Source organism: Artibeus jamaicensis, unplaced genomic scaffold, assembly GCF_021234435.1.
Source record: "Artibeus jamaicensis isolate MK-2021 breed Jamaican fruit bat unplaced genomic scaffold, CSHL_Jam_final contig_373, whole genome shotgun sequence".
Taxonomy (NCBI): domain Eukaryota; kingdom Metazoa; phylum Chordata; class Mammalia; order Chiroptera; family Phyllostomidae; genus Artibeus; species Artibeus jamaicensis.
This window is the reverse complement of record NW_026521807.1, coordinates 4724274-4745743: the sequence shown is the minus strand read 5'-3', so window position 1 is coordinate 4745743 and position 21470 is coordinate 4724274. Positions and strand designations below refer to the sequence as shown.

Genomic DNA, 21470 nt, shown 5'->3' with positions numbered 1-21470 from the left:
CAAATTCTCTAACATCAGAGCTTTCAAGTTTACTGCTCACTCGACCTTGAAGACTCTTCCTCTTTCCTACAATCTACAAGCTGCACTTCATTTGGCTAATCACCCTTCCTCTGAAAGGACTTCCCACTGCATTAGACCAAATTTAACCCTTTGCCATCCCTTTCCATACCACCCTCTATTTTCTTCCATAGTGAAAATCATCATTGTATTTATTTCATCACGGTCTTTTCTACTGGACTGGAAGCTCAGTGAGAACAGGAACCGTATCTTTATTCCCATGGTTCTGGGATCACAATGTGTGCCCAATAAAAAGCTGTTGAATTGAACTCAATTCAATTCAATTTCTAAGACTATATATAAAGCATAAGGAAGTAAAAAAATTTTTTTGCATAGGATTGTTGTGATAAAATAAATCAATGTTTTGCCCTAACTTTTAAGCAAAATGCTATACAAAGATAAAGTTTTATTTTAATAACTCCCTCATGAATAAATGAAAGATGACAGCAAATGGAAAAGACTGGGATGATGCTACAGATGGTACGAGGACAGCGAAACAATGCCATCTGCGAAGGGATAAGACAGCCTCCAAAGAGAGCTGATCTCTCAGAAATGATAAGGGTTGTCTGGGATGTGAAAAGGTAAAAGCAAAAGAGGTTAATAAAAACCAAATCATATTTATGAAGTCCACCAGAACATTTTTTAATAGGAACAAAACTATAAATTTCTAGAAAGAGACTGATAAGGTTGTACTAAGTTGGTTTGCAATCTGGAAAAATACAAAGGTAGTGACTTTTCTTTTAGCCTAGTGACACCACAGGCAAAAGCTTGTTCACTATGAATTATTCTGGATTTTACCCAGCCTTCGTTTGTTACCCGGAGGTAACAGCTCGGAGGTTAATAATTAAGGCTGAGAAGGCAGGTGACATCAGTTCAAATCCAGGCTCTACCATTTACCAGTTGTTTTAGCCTTACTCTAGTTTCTCCATCTATAAATGAGAATAATAATGTCCCCCCACAGAATTGTTACAAGAATTCAATGAAATAATACATGTTAAGCACTTAAAACAGTGCCTAGTACAGGGTAACTATTCAAAACATGTTAACTGTTACCATTGTCATTTTTATGGTGATCTTTATTGGCTTACAAAATGTGTCTGGTAGATTCCACAACAAACAGCATGGGGGAGAGGAGAAATAGCACCTAAAGTATAAGCCTGGGAATAAGTATGTGTGGACAAAATTTAAGACACTGATATACAAAGTTATTTTGTGGGACGTGAACAACGAGGAAGGATTGCACAAAGAAAGCGAGAGCTGGAATCTCCAGTGCTAACTCGGACGGGAGCAGGGACCCGACCACGTGGAGGCTGGTTAGGAGGCTGCGGTGAGGCAGAGGGCTGTGGCCGCTGCAGGTGTCCAACTCGGACGGGGAGAAGGTGGAAGGGCGTGCGGCTCTGTTTACCACAGAGCCCCTCACTGAGGCAGCTGTAATTCCACTTTATCTCCTATGAGCGGATCAGAAGGCAAAGAAATAAAAATGCCTCCTAATCCAGTTTTTAAAAGGAAACAGTCTGCATTAGTAGGAGTAGGAAGACTTTCCAAAGAGCTGTAAAATAGTATGTCAGACCACTAGAATAGAGAACAGTCACTTTGGTGCAATTGGTGAAAGAGATTTGGTGCCAGTCAACAAAACAGGAAGCAGCACTGCAAATCAGGAGGTAGTAAGGATATTATTCCAAGATGCCCTATTCTACCACTGATCTTAAAACATGATATATTCCAAAGCTTCCTCAATCGATGGTGTTGGAAAACTGGGATTGCCACATGCAAAACAATGAAACAGGACTGCTATTTGACACCATACACAAAAAATAACTCAAAATGGATTACACACTTAAATATAAGAACCTAAAACAATAAAACACATAGACGAAAACACAGGTACTAAACTTATAGACTCTGGTATCAGAGTGGGTTTTATTCATTTGACCCCAAAGGCAGGGAAGTAAAAGAAAAATAAGTGACTAGACTATACCATACCAAAAAGCTTCTGCACAGCAAAAGAAACCATCAACAAAACAAAAAGGCAACCAGCTAACTGGTGAAGATACCTGTAAATGATATTGCAATAAGGGGCTAATATCCAAAATATAAAGAAATCATAAAAGTCAACAAAAAAATAAACAATACAATTAAAAAATGGGCAGAAGATACTTCTCCCAATAAGACATACAAAATGGCCAATAGATATTTAAAAAGATGTTCAAATGTACTAGCTATGAGAAGTGCAAATCAAAACCTCAATAAACTACCACCTCCTACCTGTTAGAATGGCTATTATCAACAAGACAAGAAATAACAAGCGTAGGAGAGGATGTGAAGAAAAAAGAACACTCGTGTACTGCTGGCGGGAATGTCATCTGGTACAGCCAGTATGGAAAACAGTATGGAGGCTCCTCAAAAAACTAAGAATAGAGTTACCACATGGCCCAGCAATCCCTCTTCTGGGCACCTACCAGAGAAACTTGAAAACATGTATTCATAAAGATAAATGTACCCCTATGTTCACTGCAGCATTATTCACGGTGACCAAGACATGGGAACCTAAGTGTCCTCCAGTGAATGACTGGATAAAGGAGACATGCTACATATCTACAATGGAATACGGCTCAAACATAAGAAAATATTAAATATTGCCATTTGCAACATGGATGGATCTTGAGAATGTCATACATTATAAACAAATGAAAAGAAGACACCTGAGTCATTGCATTCCGCATGAGAAGAACAATGAATTTAAGGGTCTGGGCATGACAAGGATTGTTTTTTACAACCAAAGCCCCAAGGACTAAATGTGGGCGTCCCTGGAGTCCTTCACATTTGAAGAAGCACTTGTTGTGTGTGGCCGCCACTCAGAAACTCAGGGTGTGACCTACAGCTATTGCCGTTGTAAAGACATGCGATGGAGTCTGCATCTGCTGGTTGCTATTCATAAAGATAACTTTATAACTCTAAGGTAAGGTTATTTAGGGGGACAAAGTTAAAATACAAACTGCTGCCCTGAGTGGTGTAGCTCATAGATTCAGTGTGGGCTGTGAACCAAAGGGTCGCTGGTTCAATTCCCAGTCAGGGCACATGCCTGGGTTGCAGGCCAGGTGCCCAGTATGGGGCACGCGAGAGGCAACCACACACTGATGTTTCTCCCCCTCTCTTTCTCCTTCTCTTCCACTGTCTCTCAAAATACAAACTGTTGACGAAAGGTTGTTATTCTAATTTCTTCTGCAAGATTTTCTCATAAGACAACTTAAATAAAATGAATAAATTAAACTCAGATATTAACACACTGGTCAGGCAACATGGCTAAACCAACGACCTAAACACATTTCGAGCAGAAACATGAATCGTGAGCCCTCTCCTAGGGCTGGAGCATCATTACTCAGATCTACCTAGCTTCAACTTCACGTGCACCATTCACTCAGTGAACAGTCAGAGTGCTTACAAAGTACCAACTGCAGAAACAGCTGAAAACGGAGGGTAAAGTGGGAGCTAGAAAGGTAAGCAGGGACCTGGTCATGTGAAGCCAGGAGCTCTGGCTTCATCCTGAGGGCCACGGGAGCCGATGACCATTGTCTATAAGGACTAAACAGCAGCAGCAAGAAGACTGGGCAGAAGGCTGTTTCTATAATCCAGGAGAGTGCTGTTAATAACCTGAACTTCGGTAGAGAATATAGGAATGAAAATAGCGCATAGTGTCAAGAGCTATTGAGAACACAGAGCTACTAGGAATGGCGTATGATAAGGGAAGCGGGGGCAAGGATTGACTTGTGTGATGAGATGCACTGCAATGCTATCCACAGGAATCGTGCTCAAAACCTTACAGATATGAAGGAAGAGTTTTATTTTATGTATGAAATAATATTCTAAAGAGCTATTGTGAATATTTACCTTATCCCAAATTGTAAACCACCCACCCAACAAGCTTTTCACAAGTTTCATTACTCATGCTCTAATGAGTCATCATTTTTATCAATAGAAAACAATCCACCCTTTTCAGAATATTAAATAGAACAATTTTTTGACAGCTACTCTCCATTGTCAGTTTAGGCCACAATTGTGAGTCTGTGAAAAAAGCATGATAGGACCTATTCTTGGTAGTAATGGGAATGGGTACCTTCAGACCATCCCAATTGAGAACCATTTCAAAAGCCAAATACAGCATTAAAATGTTCATAAAAGCATCAAAGAACTAATAAAAGGGTCAGGAATAACTATACTAAACACTAAAAGAAAGTAAGAGCCCAGAGAAATAATCCAATACTTAAAGCCACTTTTGCACTTAAGAGGTATGTCAGAAGAATCTGCTGTGAAAATGAGCTGCCCTCATAAGGATGACCCTGCAGGCTGAATTGGGATCATTTGAATGCATTAAAACAGGTCAAACACTGAACTTGAATTAGAATGGTCCCAGATGGGTAGTGCCACCAAGAATATGGCAGAAGCAAATAATCATCCTCTCTAGGAGAAAGCACCTTCATTCCAGCCCTCATATTATTCTTAAAAATAGATTCCCAGTCCTGGCTGGTGTGGCTCAGCAGACTGAGCACCAGCCTGCGAACAAAAAGGTTGCCAGTTCAATTCCCAGACAGGGTACATGTCTGACTTTCAAGCTGGGTCCCTCGTTTGGGGGCACGCAAGAGACAGCCAATTGATGTTTCTTTCACACAGCAATGTTTTGCTGCCTTTTTCTCCCTCCCTGCCCCACTCTAAAAAATAAATAAAGCCTTAAAATGTATACATATATATATATATATACATCCCAAATAATATTATCAGTGCACACAAAACATTAAGCATAATTAAAGAAACCAGACAGAATCAATAGAAAACAGGTAATAAAAACAGACATACAAACTATCAAGCTTTGGTAATGGGGGTGGATGCTGAATGATTAAAATTACTCAAGAAATCAAAGAGAAAGAAACAAAAGAAAGCAACTAAAGCACAGAACAGGTAGTGGAATTAGAAATCAAACCAGGTATGTAATTTTCACTGCTTTACAGGTGATCTTTCTTTGCTCTCTGGTTCTTTGTACAATTTTTTTTATCTCTGATTTAGTGTCATATGATTTAGCAAAATGTGGATTTCTTTTCCACTGCATTTTGGGTTCACTGTGTTTCTAAACCTAAGAATGCACATCTCTCATGAAATATGAGAAATTCTCATCTTTTATTATTCTTGCAATATTGTCTTTCTTCCTACTCTAATTTTTTTCTACTATAAGCTGATGAGGATTACGTTAGGCCACCTAATTCTCAACTTGTCTTCGAATCTCATCTTTTAGCACATTGTCTCTCCGTGCTACACTCTAGGTAAGTTCAAATATTATCTCACATTGCAGTTATTGCATCTATTCCAGTTTAACCCACTATGGCTAAAAGCTGAATGTGGTTCTTTTTGAAAATTGAACTGATCTCTTTTGATCTAGTTTTGTTCTGTGCTCATGTTTTTCTATTTTCTTTTGCATTTCTTTTAACTTGGTGTTTTGACATTTATCTTTATAGTTCCATTATCTGAAGGTCCTGGGATTCTAATAATTCTACTGTTCACAATTTCTGCTGACTCACACTCCTGACCACTTATTTCCCCTCCTCTCTTGCAGCTATGGTTTGCAAGTTTATAAAAGAGCTTCTTCTTTAGGATCCTAAAGCAGCAGTAAATTTGCTCCTAGACTGAGCAAATTTGCATTTGCTTCCACCCTGAACCCTTAGGTACAATGGGACCACTTTAAATAAATTTTACAACTTAGACCATGCAAGACCACACAGATAATACATACTAAAACAGCAAACCTGAGTGAGGGTGGTCCCGAGATTAAGAACTTTTGGAAACTTTTCCCCTATAAGACCTGACCAAGACAGGCATATATCCCTTTGTTCCCTCTCTTTACTGACATTATGATCCTTTGAGTGTCTCACATCACTATAGGCTCCCTAACCTAAACACACGCAAGACCTTGGCTCCTGTTTCCCACAAGGCTTTTAAAACCCAGTCCTTTTGCCCTGGCTGGTGTGGCTCAGTGAACTGAGTGCCACCTGTGAATCAAAGGGTATCAGTTCAATTTCAAGTCGAGGGCACATGCCTTGGGTTGTGGGCCAGGTCCCAGTAGGAGGTGCACCAGAGGCAACCATGCATTGATGTTGCTCTCCTTCTCTTTCTCTCCCCTTTCCCCTCTCTAAAAATAAATACATAAAATCTTTAAAAAAAACAGTTCTTTTGAGTACCAACATCTTCAAAGGCCTAAAGGGCAGCCACAATACCAGAGTCAACTCACTTCCATTCACAGCTTGTTTTTCAATCTGTTCCCTTCTGAGTCCTTCTCCTTATTTATTTGTTTGCTTGTTTGTTTGTTGAAACAAGTTCAGCTATATGCTAAAAGGATGTTTGTTATACTTTATGGAACATACCTAAGTATTTCATATACGGACACATGTTTAAGACATTAAAGCCACAGAAAAGTCAGTCCTCCCACAGCATTGTGAGTGGATACATTCTGAAAATCCCCACACACAAAGACATAAGGAGAGAAAGATAAAGCTGGAAGAGCCAAGAGGAAATATTCGTCTTTCTCCTTTTCTCCTGTATTTCTCCTCCTCAGCCAAAACAAAAGATGCCATTTACTGCTGGGCATTCGATCCAGCCTAGATCTCACTGGAGGCCCTGATACTGTAGAACAAAGCAAAGTCCAGCTACAAGTTCCTGGATACTTGCAACCCAAGAGATGCTAGTTCATCCACATACAGTAAGAGAGAAGACATCGGGGTGAGAGCCATTTAAGGGCACCTTTTTCTTGGCCGCAGCAGTTCTCACTGACATTCACACAGCAAAGACACGGTCAACATGAAGCAATCAGCTCTCAGCTGCATGCCACCTACCACTCTTACTTCCTTTATGAGCAGCACTGTGTCTCAGTGGGCAGAGTAAATTCACAGTCACCACAGGTGAGCACTGTGTTGACAGGCTCATGGAGCATGGGAAACCACAAGAATAACTAGGGCCCCCTAGCTAATTCCAAGAAGTTCCAGAGAGTTAAAAATGCCATTTAGTTTTCTTGTTATACATTAAATGTAAAGTGGAGGAAATATGTGACATTCTTTGTATCTTGGCCAGGGCTATGAATCAGAAATACAACCATTATAATACTCTAAACACAGAGGCTTACCAAAATAAAAGTTATTTAATTATTCAAGACAATTAACTACCATGAAAATGTACTTGGTGCTCTGGAAAATTACACAAGAGTACAGTCAATTGTCAAAGACCTATATCCTAACACCAACAATTTTCAGTTTCTTAATTTTAATTACTTATGTGATTTAAATGTCAAGAATAAACTAAGCACCCTTAATACTCTTAAGCTGTTTTCTAAAAATCTAATTTGAAATATAAAATATCCTTCATTTGCTTTAATTTTGGTCTTCAGCAACACAGTGAGTAACAGGTTAAGTATTTTATTTTAGATACAAAAGCTTCCCCTATTTGCAACTTCACTTTACTAGGAGACTATAGTTTGACCCAATTAGATTAGAAACTCCTTAAGAAAAGGTACGTTAATTGTCTCGTCCATGAGGCTATGATACAAAATTTAAAATAACTATCTTATACTATTAAGGGAAAGAAACAAAGTATAGAGTACTAGGAAAATTACACCCCATCTATGTAAAAGGAGAAGGAGGAGCCTATCTTGACATTTGCTTATTTGCTTTTTAAAACAAAGAGACTCTGGAAGGTTGCATAAGAAAATAATAACTGTGACGATCCAGTGGGAACTTGGCAGATGTGGGAGAGGGCCAAAGACGCAAACATTTCACTATATACCTTTACACATTTTTAAACTCTAGAATTATGTGAATATAATACTGTCTGCTCAGAAGTTTCAAAATGTTAGTATTTTAATGCTGAAAGAAAGTACAATGGAGATGGTAAGGTATGCACACACTCTGGATATATTTTGGAGGTAAAAGCAATAGGACCTGGTATTACATTGGATGTGGTTGTCAGAAAGGAAATGTGCAGAACTAATGCTAGGTTTCTGGCCTATGCAAATTATTAGGTGGAGCTGCTGGTCCCTAGAACAGGGAAACCAGGGGGAAGAACAGAGTTGAATACTTTATGTTTGAGATGTCTGTGATACACCTATGTGCTTCTGAATCTAATTTGACTACAGAAGCCTAGAGAGAAGAAGAGAGTAAGGACCAGAACTACACATTTGGGAATCCCTGGCATTTTGATGTTTATAGCCAGGGGAACAGACAAGTTCCCATGGGTGGGACAGGAGACAGTGAGAGGAGGAGAAAGGAGGACAAGGTAAGGAAGAAAGCTGAGCTGCTACGGCTCCGTCTCGAGACCTCCAACACCAAAAGGCTACATAGGGAATGAAAAGCTAGCAAAGGAAACTTAGAAGCAGAAGTCAGCAAACCAGGAAGGAAATAAAAATAAAGGTTCCACTTCAGGAAAAAAAAAAGACCAGACTGTACAAAAGTCTAGAAATAAAGTACACCTCAGTGCGTTGTAAAAGCTGTAAATAGTCAGGAGAAATATAATCAAATATACATTTTAAAAATAATCTATGGAGCCCTGGCTGGTGTAGCTCAGTGGACTGAGCGCGGGCCTGTGAACCAGACAATCGCGGTTCGATTCCCAGTCAGGACACATGCCTGGGTCGCAGACCAGTTCCCTGCAGGCCAATTCCCAGCAGGGGACGCATGAAAGGCAACCATACATTGAAAAAAAAAAATCTATGGCTAGTGCAGAGTGGAAGTAGAGAAGGACAAGACCAGAGGCATGAAGATGCTTAGCTTCCTCAATAAACAAAAACCCTTTTCATGAAGACTTTGATCGTCAGACTGCCTTTCATAAAAGTGAATTTATAAAAAGGCAAGATGACAGACTACTACATGATGACAGACTACTATATCTTGCCAAAGATTCCAAATTGTTGTTAATGAAATTAATTCATCCATAAGAAGCAGAGAAACACCTCTCAGAGTCTGTTCCATAGTTAACACTCCCCTGTTCCGTGTGTGCCTGCGAACATGTGTGTGTACACACCCATGCACAGACAGCTGTGTTTCCCAGAAACCCTGCTCTCACAGAAAGAACCTGCTTCTGTCCGCTTTTGCCTACTCAAACCGAAGGTTCCCCGAGGCAGAGATGCCCTAGCAAATGCAGGTCTGAAGCTTCTGAAAATAATGGTGACCAAGTCATCAGCAGCATGTGAGTTGCAGCGGAAGCTGTGGCCACAGGCAAGAATCTAAGTAGTGCTGAAAGACAGAGATGGCCCCAGAACAGAACCCTGGGTGATGTCAACTTTTAAGGTGCAAGTAGAGGAGGTACCCATGGAAGAAACATGCAACTACTTTTGTTTGATAATTTATAAATACAGGGTCCAGCACAAATAACGCCCGTTTTTTTATTTAAAAATCTTTTATTAAAAATCATCAGCATGTAATTCTGTAACATAACACTATCACACTCAAGCATGCCACATGACATTTTAGGTGAAATGTTCAAATTGCTGTCCATCTTGTGCAAGACATTCACACATCTACCAACCACATGCAAGAAGCCTTACTTCTGCCAGACCCTGGACAGAGCAAGTCACTGCATCTGGAATACTTGTAAGATGACCAAATGTGCCTTGGAAATTAATATTTGCCTAAAGCATCATTTCAGAGACTCATCCCAGACTTTTCAAAGTTTCTTCCCTTTCCAGTCAAGACTTACAGCAGAATTTGTATTTTCAGGCTTTTAACAAACTAATAAAATACATATTGTGTGTATATATAAAGGTTTGACAAGACCATATCGACTCAAAGAAGCAGAAAGAATTCTAAGATGGAACCTCAAAAATATGAATTCAGTATATTTAATTTTAAAAGTCCTTAGGACTAATGGCTTTGCCAGTGTGACAGTTATTTATGAGAAGAAGATAGAGATGCCCTGGCCTTGGTGGCTCAGTTTGTTGGAGCATCGTCTGAACACCAAAAGGCTGCAGGTTTGATTCCCAGTGAGGGTGCATACCGAGATTATGGGTTCGATCCCTGGTCAAGGCGAGTATAGGACACAACCAATTGATACTTTTCTCTCACATCAATGTTTCACTTTCTCCTTCCCTTCCTCTCTCTCTAAGATCAATCAACATATTCTCAGGTCCCTTTATAAAAAAAACAGCAGCAACAGCAGCAGCCAGAGGACTACACTGGAGAATCTTCTTACCTTCTTGCCTAAAATTAACAGAACTGATCAAAAGTGTTCATCACAACACATAAGAAAATATAACCTATTTAAAAAAACTTGTGCGGCTTCAGTAAAGTAAAATCCCGTCAACAATCTAAGTGAATTCTCTACTCAGTCAATAAGCGCAGGGCAAAAGCCATTTACACCTTCTAAAAGTCACCAGTAAATCCTGCACCGAGGAGGTCACCGTGCAGGATAAAAGGTGGTGGAGGTGAAGAAATCCTCGGAACTTGAAACATTTGGTGCTGGATTTACAAATGGGATCGCCTGGGAGCTAAAATAGGCTAAAAATATAAAGACGTTGTAGGAGAATTCGTAGATGACTGACAAGCACTGGGACCCTGGAGAACGGTGCAAGAGCTGCTTTCCACTGCTAAACTCCCGTCACCAGTTATGCATTCTGTACCGTCACCACAGAACACCTGCCCGGAGCAAGCACTGGGCTGCTGCTGTCAGAGACAGAACCGCAGCCGGCACAAATCAAACCACTGATGTGATCTGCAGGGCAGCTATTTAGTTTGTTGGAATAAAAAGACACTAAATATATAACTGACCCACTGACTAATCAGCTGAGAATTTTCTCAACTTCTTTCTTTAGAAGAGGTTGCAAGTGTCATTAAGATTTAACTGGTATTCTTTTGAAGTTGATTTTAAAGGATTAAGAAGACAAAAGTTTTAAAACTATGACCTAAAATAAAAGGGGCAAAGGAAAAAGTTTTGTGCTTGTTTTCAGCTTTGTAAGTGTGAGGCCAGTTTAAAGTTCATACTTGAAAGCATCGTTGTTCAATGCACAGCATGTCTTCTCTCACCTTTCTGGGAAAGGCAGGATCCAAGGGCTATCAGGGTGTCCAACCTTTTGGCACCTCTACACCACACATTAACACATTGTAACAGGTAATCATTAAGACAATCTCATAAAGTTTTAGGTAAACTGACGATTTTGCGCTGGGCCACATTCACAGCCATCGTGGGCTGCGTGAGCCCGAGTGCTTCGGGTTGGACATCCCCAGCATAATTCAGTCTTTCAAGAGCATACAACACGGTCTGCTGAATTTATCTCAAATTAATCTGGGTTAGAGAAAACAAATTTAACAATAGGAATAAAAATCTTTATTTACATGAAAACGTCTGCTAATGCATCTGTTTCTGATGACTATTTTAACCAAGTAAATAAAAGACTAAGAACTGCTGTGGATGCTTAGGTGGCTGTCTTTCCATCCTCCAGCACACAACGCCCTGGGGCTGCGGTCCCCACACTGTCTGCGGAAAGCCAACTTGTCTGCTCGTGCTCCATGAGGTGTCCTTATTTCATCTGAATACTGAACCAAAGCAGACACTTCCGTTTTCAGGATTTCATCTTTACCTAGTCAGCTTCCCCTGTTTGAAGGTCTTTATGGTCAAGGAGAAAAATCGAAATGACCCACTAAAACCAGAAGTGATCTGGTCGTCATCATCATCAAAATAATTTCTTAAAGCCTATGACTAACATTAATAACAATACCTATCCTTTTTTGAAGATGACTATTTACTAAGCACAGCATAAAATGCAGCCAACAGTAAGGCTATTGTTCAGTTTAAAAGAGAAATGCACTAAGGCCCCTAGCATAGTGCTTGGTATGTAATAAAGTCATTCCTAATTTAGTCTTTCTACTGTCCTAAATGTCTCACACCTGACCTCTCCTCTAGATTCCTACTGACAGTGATTTAGCTCAGGTCCTCAGAACCTCTCTGTAAACTTGGTAACTTGTCTCCCACCACCACTTTGTCCCTTCCTACACACAAGCCCAGCTCTGACCCCGCCACTCCCATGCTCAGAATCACTGAATCAGCGTCCTCTGCTGCCAGCTCCTCAGCCTAGCCTTCCCCGCCCTCTACAGAAGGCAGCACCCCTCCCCCCAGCCCCTGCCCCACCGTATACTATGGATGACCTAAACTAACTGGGTAACTCCCTTTCCCCAACACACCCCACGTCTTCCAATCTACAAGCTTCCCCACTCTTGGGAACAAGGGGGAAATCCTCACAATACCAGATGCAATACTGCCAGATAAAAATAAAATATTCCCCAATTTAAAACCGTATTATTTTAAATCACGGTAACCTTGGTTTCAAGGAGGCCAATATGCTTTTAATTTCACACCTTCATATCATTTCAAATTAAACACACACACACACACAAATTCCCTTTACCTTAATTTAAGGAGTGGCTGAGTCACCCATTTCTTTAACTTCCGTCTCCCAAATGAAGTTTTAGTATGGTCTAACACCCAAAATAAACTTCCTTTGGTTTTCATATCAGTCTAAGAAAGACCAGAAAACAAGTGTGAGTAACTAAACAATTGCATTTGTATCAAAATTGGTAGTCAATCATGTGCCCCGATTATTCCATGTACCATAATTTTCAATATTATTTATATATGCCTAGCATAAAGTATGGCTCATAACAGGTGTTCATTTAATGTCTGATAAATGAATATGTGTGTGTATATTTATATAACACAACACACACACACAGACACATGAGGTCTGTATGGAAAAATCCAACCATTGTTAACAGAATGAGAACAGTTTGTGCTACATCGATATAATCTGTCAGCCAAGGAGACTGGACTGGAATGTGCATGTGAACTGGACTGGACATGTGAACAATGATGACTTCACTGTACTAGTCAGTGGAGATGGCAGATGCCACTGAGTGAGCATGAGTACTGTGTGGCCATCACATTCAAAATGACTGAGCAAAAAGAGCAACAAATTTGCATCAAATTTTGCATTAAGCTTGAACATTCCTCCACAGAAACTATTCAGATGATTCATAAGGCCGCAGCTATGGGCCACTGGTGATTGGTAGCTTTATCACCAAAATGCACCTGCTCATGTATCATGTCTCGTGCAGAGTTTTTCAGTCAAATGTCAAATTACCACAGTGACTCAGCCCTACTACAGCCCAGATTTGGCACCCTGCAACTTCTGGCTTTTCCCAAAACTAAAATCACCTCCAAAAAAGAAGAGATTCCAGACAGTACATGAGATTCAGGAAAAGAGGATGGGGCAGCTGACAGCAATTAGGAGAACTGTGTGAGGTCTCAAGGTGACTACTTTGAAGAGGACAGAGACATCAATGTCCTATGTACAATGTTTCTTGTATCTTCTTCAATAAATGTCTCTATTTTTCACATTACATGGCTGGATACCTTCTGGACAGACCTCACATATACAGACACACACACAAAAAATATAGAAAGTACTAATATTTTGCACAGAAAGAGACAGTCTATGTGTCATTTTAGGTTAATTAAGAATAAATTATTCAGAACTCTCTTTTGAAATATACATTTGTCCTTAGCATCTTAAAAATACAGGCTTTTGTGCCTTGGGAAATACAGTGAAGATCATTTAATTTCCCTTTGGCCATTCCGTGTCTCCCACTGCCTCAGAATCGCTGACCTAAAGACAGTGCTCTCAGGACAACTCTGACCGAGCAGAAGGCACTGGAGACAGACGGCATCTCGCACTGCCCACAGGGAACTTACCCTGGGAGGGGCTTATTTTAGTCTACCTTATTAAATTCTTAGCAAAAGTTTATGTATCTATACTTTGCTATTTGAAAGTTGAGTCATAAAAAAATTTACAATTAACTAGAAATGATGGTTTATTTTAACCAAGGTTTCACTGTATTACAAAAAGTCTATGAATAGATTAAATCTTATTTGGAACATAAAATTGCAGTTTTCACCTGAGCAGTTTTTTAAAAACTTTTTCCCTTTCTTTCAAATCATCAAGCAGGTACTTACAGAATACCTCCTCATGTACTCCACTGTATGACTGGCAAAGGTATATTAAGACATGTTGCCTCCCTGAGGGCACTTATATCCAAGTTCGGGAGAAGAGCCCCATAATTAGGACACAATGCCACCTGGCAGAAATAAACTACAAAAGGTGTGACATAAGCTCCCCGGGCCTTAGGAGTTTCAAGCAGAGCACACACAGCAACTACAGTGACGGAGGCTCCCGAGGATGGAGCTGGACAGGCAGAGCCAACTGACAAGGGTCCAGATCAGCGACAGCACCAGCCTTTCTGAGACAAGAGCCGACTGGCCTGCCTGCAGTGAAGTTTTCCAGAAAGAGGACAGTGGAGGGAAATCGTGTTCTGATTATCTGGCATCACTGCAGAAGCAGGTTTAGGAAAGAGGGAGTGAGGAAGGGGGGAGGGAAGGAGAGAGAAGGGGAGAGAAAGGGATAGATATAAGGAGGGAGAGGGGGAGGGAAAGAGATAGAGACAGAGAGAGAGAGAGATGAGGGAGACACAAGTCCTATCACACCTCCGCTCTCCCTGACACCTCATTACCCCTGTTCACTGCTTATCTGTAAGAGAGGCCAAAGCTGACGTGCAACGACACACAGATGTTCATTCTTAGCATCTGTTTCTACAAGGGTCCAAGTCTTGATAAGTAAAGGATTTTTAAAGGGTATTTTACAGATGACTTTTGCCTTAGGAGTGTGATTTCAGAACTGACCGCACACAGTAGAAGGATGTGAACAAGGGAGACGTGGCGGAGTAAGGAAAGCTTGGAATGCTGGGGCGGTCTGCGGGCTCTGACTGTGAGCTCTTCATCCAAGCAATGTCCCTTGACTCCTGCTACTTGTTTCCTATCGTGGAGGTGTACACAGAATTGATGAGAAAGACTTATGGGAAAGATTCTCACTCCTGGATAATGTTACTGAATAAAAGTAAGGTAGACTCTAGTGTACAAGAATAGCTTGGAAGAGGGAGAAACTAAATAAGAGAAACTAATTAGTAATACACAAATCCAGGAGTCAGGAGAACAATTTCAGCATTTAATATAATTCACAACAGTACTAAATATTTCTGAAGAGCTTTAAACCATTTGACTCAGATGGTTCATTTTCACCACTACTTACTCAAACGGCTTGAAACTGCTTTTTATTTCTATGACTTTGTTATGACAACATTGATTTTATAATATATCACACATTTCCAAGTGACAATTTAATAAGTGAAAGCAATAATTTCAATGACTCCATTATCTTTCTAATTCATCAATAAAGGGCAAATAAATAATAATGGAAGTTTGTAAAGGGAAATAATATGCATTTTACAGTCTAATTGAATATCACAGTCACTTGCTTTATATGCTGCATAGTGAAATAAGACTGCAGACATTTCAAGGAAAAAAGGGATGTAGAAAAATATTGCCAAGCAGACCAAAAAGTCCACTTCTTATTAATTTTCAAAGATGATGCTCTTCCAAAGAAATTTTCAACACAGAAATTACCTGGACGAGCACGTTACTGCGATCATTAAGGACAGCTCCACGGCTCCGCAGGGAACCCGAGGAAGCATTTCCTAGACTGTATCTGAAGCTCCAAAAAGCAGGTGCTACAATGACCAACTAATAAGCAGACAACAGGCAGAGTGGTCAGCTGGTGTTTTCACCCTAAGAAGGTGGAGTTTGTACTCTTAAGGAGAAAGTGCTACCTTATTCCAAACTTGTTTTCAAAACCATTTTGAATCAACTAGCTCTTATGTTTACCTGACCTGATTCTGTAGGATTTCAAGATTCCTTAATGTTGTTCCATTAATTGTCATAAACTCCATTTCACCTGACAATGGTTTAAAATTCCTGTAAAAGAACAAAATGTGAGCCATGAAGTAGGTGCACAAAGAACTTTTAAAAACTAACTTAGGCACCAGAAATATTCCAGTAACACTGTGACAATGGTTAGCTCTTAGAGAGAGACTCAACTCAAAAGGAGCAAAAGGAACATTCATCGGGACATTGTCTTCCATTGATGCTGGTGTCATTACACAGACTGATGGCAAAACAAGGACAGATGCTCTCAAACCAAACACAAGAACAAGGAAGGAAAGTGTTACCAACAATTTTTTAATCCATATTTCCAGAAACAGCACCAAACACAGTCTTTTATCACTGGCTGAGCATGTGGTGGTGTGGTCTCTTCAGGAAACAACTATGCAATTGGTTAGAAAAAAATGTCAAGATACTTAAAAACATCCTTCTTATTCTTTAGCATGAGATCACCTTGATAAACCCTTTAACATATTTCAATCAACATTCTGACATGTGGAACAAATGTTATTTACTCTATAATTAACAGTGCATATTAATGAAGCTAATGTTTTAGTAGAGTAAAATGGAAAAAGCAGCAGAATTTATTTCCTTAAGCTCAAAGAACTCACATTCTCCTTAAGTCCCCATAACTATCTCAAAGTAGACTGAAAGTGCAGTAAATTTCAAATAGACTTGAGCACTGAGTTGCAATATGATTAATAAATACATGCACAATGCCATGTTTGTCCTTATTAGTCTTCCACGTTAAAAGTACATTAATCAATGCATTACTGATACAGGAATTCAATTTCCTTTATAAGCTAGTCAGTCCTTTGTTCTATCAACAGCACTTACAAACTTGACGGCTTAAAGGCAAGAAATACAACAGAACAGCAAGGTCACAAAACTATTTGGAGGGAAGCATGAGTGTCTCCATTATGAACCTAACCACATTTTATCATGGCTCTAGTAAGATTTAAATAAAACCCAGTTTCTCAAACCAGTGATGGAATCTAGAGCCAAACCTCAAAGTCAGAGCCTCCACTTCTAGATGGCTCCCCAGCTGAAGCTTCAGAGCCCTGAAAAACAAATACCTCACCAGGCATTAGGAAGGCTGCCCAGTAACTGAATGCTGCCCTCTGGCGGTGTAATTCATCCGCTGATTGGACCTGGCTTCCAAAGGATGACGACTTGTTAGTGATTTTCAGAGGGAAGCAACTCCAACACTGATGGATACCAACTGTATGTGGCCCTTTCTTTCCTGCTTACAGAAGTTAACTTAATTTGCCTTGTATTATAGCAATTTATGTTCTTGGGCTGCCCTCATTAATAAATCTTAGCTCTGGAGGCAAGGGTTATTAATGTCATACATTTTTTAGCACCTGCAGGACCTAGCAGAAAGTACATGCTCAACAAATGTCTGTCATCTTCCTATAGGGAGCCTACTGTGGGCTTTTTTTTTCCCTTAGAAATATCTGTAAACACCCAAGGTTGGTACTAAAACATGAAACATTATATAAACATTATATTCAGGAAGAAACAATGAGGCAGTGATTGGCTATGAAGCTGACAGGTGTTCACACAGCCTCATGGTCAAAAATCCAAGCTGGAAGAGCTGAGAGTATAGACTCAGAGTTGGTATCTACCAGTTCTCATGTGTTTTATAAGACATTGACTTGCCCTGTTTCTGAAAGTTGGGTTCAACCTGCACAAGTAACACTTGAATACCTTAATCAGACAGGGACAATGGAGGGATGCTTAGCTGGCATGAAAAAGACTAATCGAGAAGTCTTAATCCAGCAGCCTTTCTTAAAAACATCTTGGCAAGCTGCCCTTATCACCCCTGAACATCAGAGATGTAAAATAAAGTGTCATTTAAGATGTGTGCACTGTCCAGAAATACTCCTCAGGTGTCTCCACCCTCACAGGAACGTGTAAACCCAACAACAGCCCATACCCTGCAGAGTGGTGTTTTAGGTTTAGGACCCTGTTCTACCAGTTATCTGAGGGTTTTGTCACCGAACACCCACTAAAAGTGAAATCTGGCTCCTAGGCCTCGAATGAACCTTTGAAGTATGGCACTGTGAGAAGATCGAGAAGACCCAGAATTAGAGTGTCAAGATGCTTATAGAAGAGTTTTACGTGGCTTCTTTTGTGCCTGCTCACTAAAAGGTGTCTGTGCTGGAGAATTTCGTGTGGACTAACATACAACCGGGTAGAGGGCGGGCTAGGAAGGAGGCTTAGAGCTCTTACCGACATAGAACTGCTGGGATTCCCAATACCTACAATATCAGAAAGCACCCAGTAAATGTGAACAACCAAACTGGCTTAAATTAGCTCTTTTTACTGAGCTCCACAAATGTGCGTAGACAGTGCCCCACACCGATAACAAGACACTGTATCAGCAAAACCATCACGGCTCACTTCACGATGACACTCGCTCTGCCGCGGTTCTCTGGAACCAAACCACAGTACGTGCGAGGTCCACCTGGACAGGTTCTTTTCCCATTTAGCAGTGTCAATGAGATGTGCATATGATTTATTGGTTTGTTTTACTTTGTTTTTTGCCATTACTGAACAAGTCATCAAAACTCAAAGTAGATGCAGGGAGAAGCAAAGAATTTCTTTAAACTGACATCTGCATTGATTTTAATGAAAGATCAACCATTGGGCAATATTAAATTATACTGATCCTTTTGGAACAATAGTTACCAAGCAATTATAAGAACCAATTTTGCTGTTGGGTTTCCTAAATGTTTAGCTGATAGTATGTTCTAAAGTTAGGACTCTTCCATCCAAACAGAAGAAAAATTTCCTTCTACCACTCCTATGTCCACTGGAAATTGTATACGTTTTTGAACTTAGGGTTGAATCGGCCAGCATGCTTAGGTATTCAATGGTATATGGCCACTGATCTAAATTATTTACCCTTCTGGAGGAAGCAAAATTCATGTGCTTTAAAATGAACCACATAGACAATGCCTGGCTGGAAGTCATGCTGTGTGAACCTCAATAGAAATATTGTAAGTAACATGGGAAAACATTTTATTAATATTTAAGGCAACAAAGATACAAAGGATGCTTTTGTTCCAAGTTTTAAAATGGGGGGAAATATACTTGCTACTAACTTCCCGGAGAAATTTATAACACTGTATCATTCCTAAACTACTTTAAAAAAAGAAAGAAAAACCATCTTTCTGAACTAGACAGAGACAGTAAGGGTACAGGCCTTATCTAAAAGACCAACCCCTTTCAAAGACCCTATTTAAATTATTTTAAAATGGAAACAAAGACAAAAAAACCTATCATGTTGCACATGAAATCAACAGTGGAAAATAGCTCTCTATGCACAGTTTTCAGAGGTCATATATTTACCATTTGCCTAATCTTTGGGTGGTTAATTTAATTATTAATTTAATTGGGCACAAATATTATAAATGTTAATTATAAATTATTTTATAATATAAAATTCCAGCTTTATTATAGATTCACTTTTACTTGAGTTATAATTAAACAAAATGGGTATCTTTGCATTCCTAAATGTTTCCAATAAGCGTAATCCAGAGGAAAATAAAAAGAAAGATGTTTAACGGGTTCCAAAAAGCTGCCAGGTTCGGTGATTCCCTAAGACACACAGGACTCGGCACACGTTCACGCAGCTCCGAGTTACTACGGTGAGAGGATACGAGGCAGACCCTGTCCTGGGTAATGAAACCTCACGTAATCCATTTTTAAGGACAATTCCTGAAATGGTATATTTTCCTGCAACAACCTTTATAGGAGAAAAATAAGCACAAACACCTTAAAAATGTGTATCAAGATTTCTATGAAATATGCAGCAACTTTTGTGAAATCATTTGCAAAACACCACAACCAATTTTCTCCCAATCACACAGCTCCTGAATAAAATATAATCATACCTTATGTTGCTGAACTTTTAAAGTAATACAACCAAATTTTAAATACAGAAGGAGACCATTCATGTTTTCCAAAGCAATCACTTTGAAGAGGCTACATTCTTCTTCCAAGATATGAGAACTGTGGAACTGCTCTTTAGGAATGACATTCAGGGTCAAATCACATGCTACCCATAAAACATCATCCCTCACATTTCACTTTTAAGTCCACAATAAATAAATAAATAAATTACCACTTTGATCACAACCTTCATTCATTAATCTTGGCTCCCAAGGACATTTTTACAATTTCTAATCAAATTCATACTCACAGGATGAGTTCCTTCCTGCTTTTCTTTCATTAATCCTACATTTACTGACTGTCTACTAGATGTTGGGATGTGCTGGGTGATGTACAAGGTGAGGCCTAAAACCTGGGCCTCTTTGTACTGTGCTGTCTGGCTCCGTGGAAATGAGAGGAGGGGGTTACCCAGCAGGCAGGTGCGACACATACTAAGTCACCAGCAGGTCCCGTTCCCTGATCATCCCCAACAGTACCACCAAACAGAAGTTCCACTGCACTCAATTTATCAAGTTGGGTGATTTTAAAATAAGCTATTTTAATTTCACTACAAATAAGCATTTTATATTTTAGTGTTTAGCATTACTTTTCCTTTGAATTACACATGAAGAGAACATAATAATGCTTTTAGATCCAAATTCATTTACTTCTAAACACATGAGAACCTGATTTTAGAAAAAGTCAGTTTTCTTATTTCAATATGAATACTTCATTCCTGGGTGATGTAGGGATAGAAATGAATCTTTTTCCCTGCAAAACCAAATCTCTTTTTTTGCTTTTATTTTCTTTTAATTTTTTAAAATTACAGTTCATATTCAATATTACTTTTTATTAGTTTCAGGTGTACAGCATAGCGCTTAGATAATCATATACTTCACAAAGTGCCCCCTGTGATCTTTTCAGTGCCCAGCTGGTGACGGGAGAGCTATTAGTCACCAGCTCTACCTCACTCAGAGGCAGGACTATCACGCACAAGTTAAATGGTGGGTAGCTGGTCATCCTTCCCTTATGGGGATCAAACACAATCGACCTCCATGTTTTCTATAGAGGCATCTCCTCAATGTTTTCTATTATTGGGATGTTAAAGTAGAATCTATGAGGTATAATGCCAGGCTGCTACCTTTTTTAATAAAACATTTCAGCCATACTAAATCAGATGTAGATTAATGTAGTAACGAGATTAAAAGATAAACATCAAGCAGAACTTCCCTGCGTCATCTGCCCCACCCACCTTCATGGTTTCTCCTCCACCCCATCTTCTGAATTTGTTGTTGCTTATTCCCATGCATGTCTTTATACCTTCTCAATATATGAATGCTTTCATGTGTTCATACTGCCTCATGTGTTGCTACCGTCACATAATGATCTGTGTTCTGTGTCCTTGTGCAATTTGATTTTTGGATCAACATAATACTAATGAAATTTTTTAATATTGACAAATGTAACTCTAGTCCATTCATTTTCATTGCTGTATAACATGAGCGTAATACAACGAACCCACTCTCCTGGAGATGGACATGTAGGCTGCTTTTAACCGGGACAAAACTACTTCCAGAGAAGTGATATTCTGTTTTATCTTTAATACCACATACTAGTACATCCAA

General features: G+C 39.6%; 1 protein-coding gene across 3 annotated transcripts in view; it reads right to left on the bottom strand.

Moving 5' to 3' along the window:
- Positions 1–21470, bottom strand: part of MSH3 (mutS homolog 3) — a 139305-nt gene that overhangs the window by 71615 nt on the left and 46220 nt on the right. For all 3 annotated transcript variants that reach the window (XM_037159290.2, XM_037159293.2, XM_037159291.2), the window contains exons 11-12: positions 15855–15939; positions 12485–12594 (exon numbers count right to left, since the gene is read on the bottom strand). In XM_037159290.2, the coding sequence (XP_037015185.2) occupies positions 12485–12594; positions 15855–15939 (195 nt within the window). The remainder of the gene's footprint in view (positions 1–12484; positions 12595–15854; positions 15940–21470) is intronic.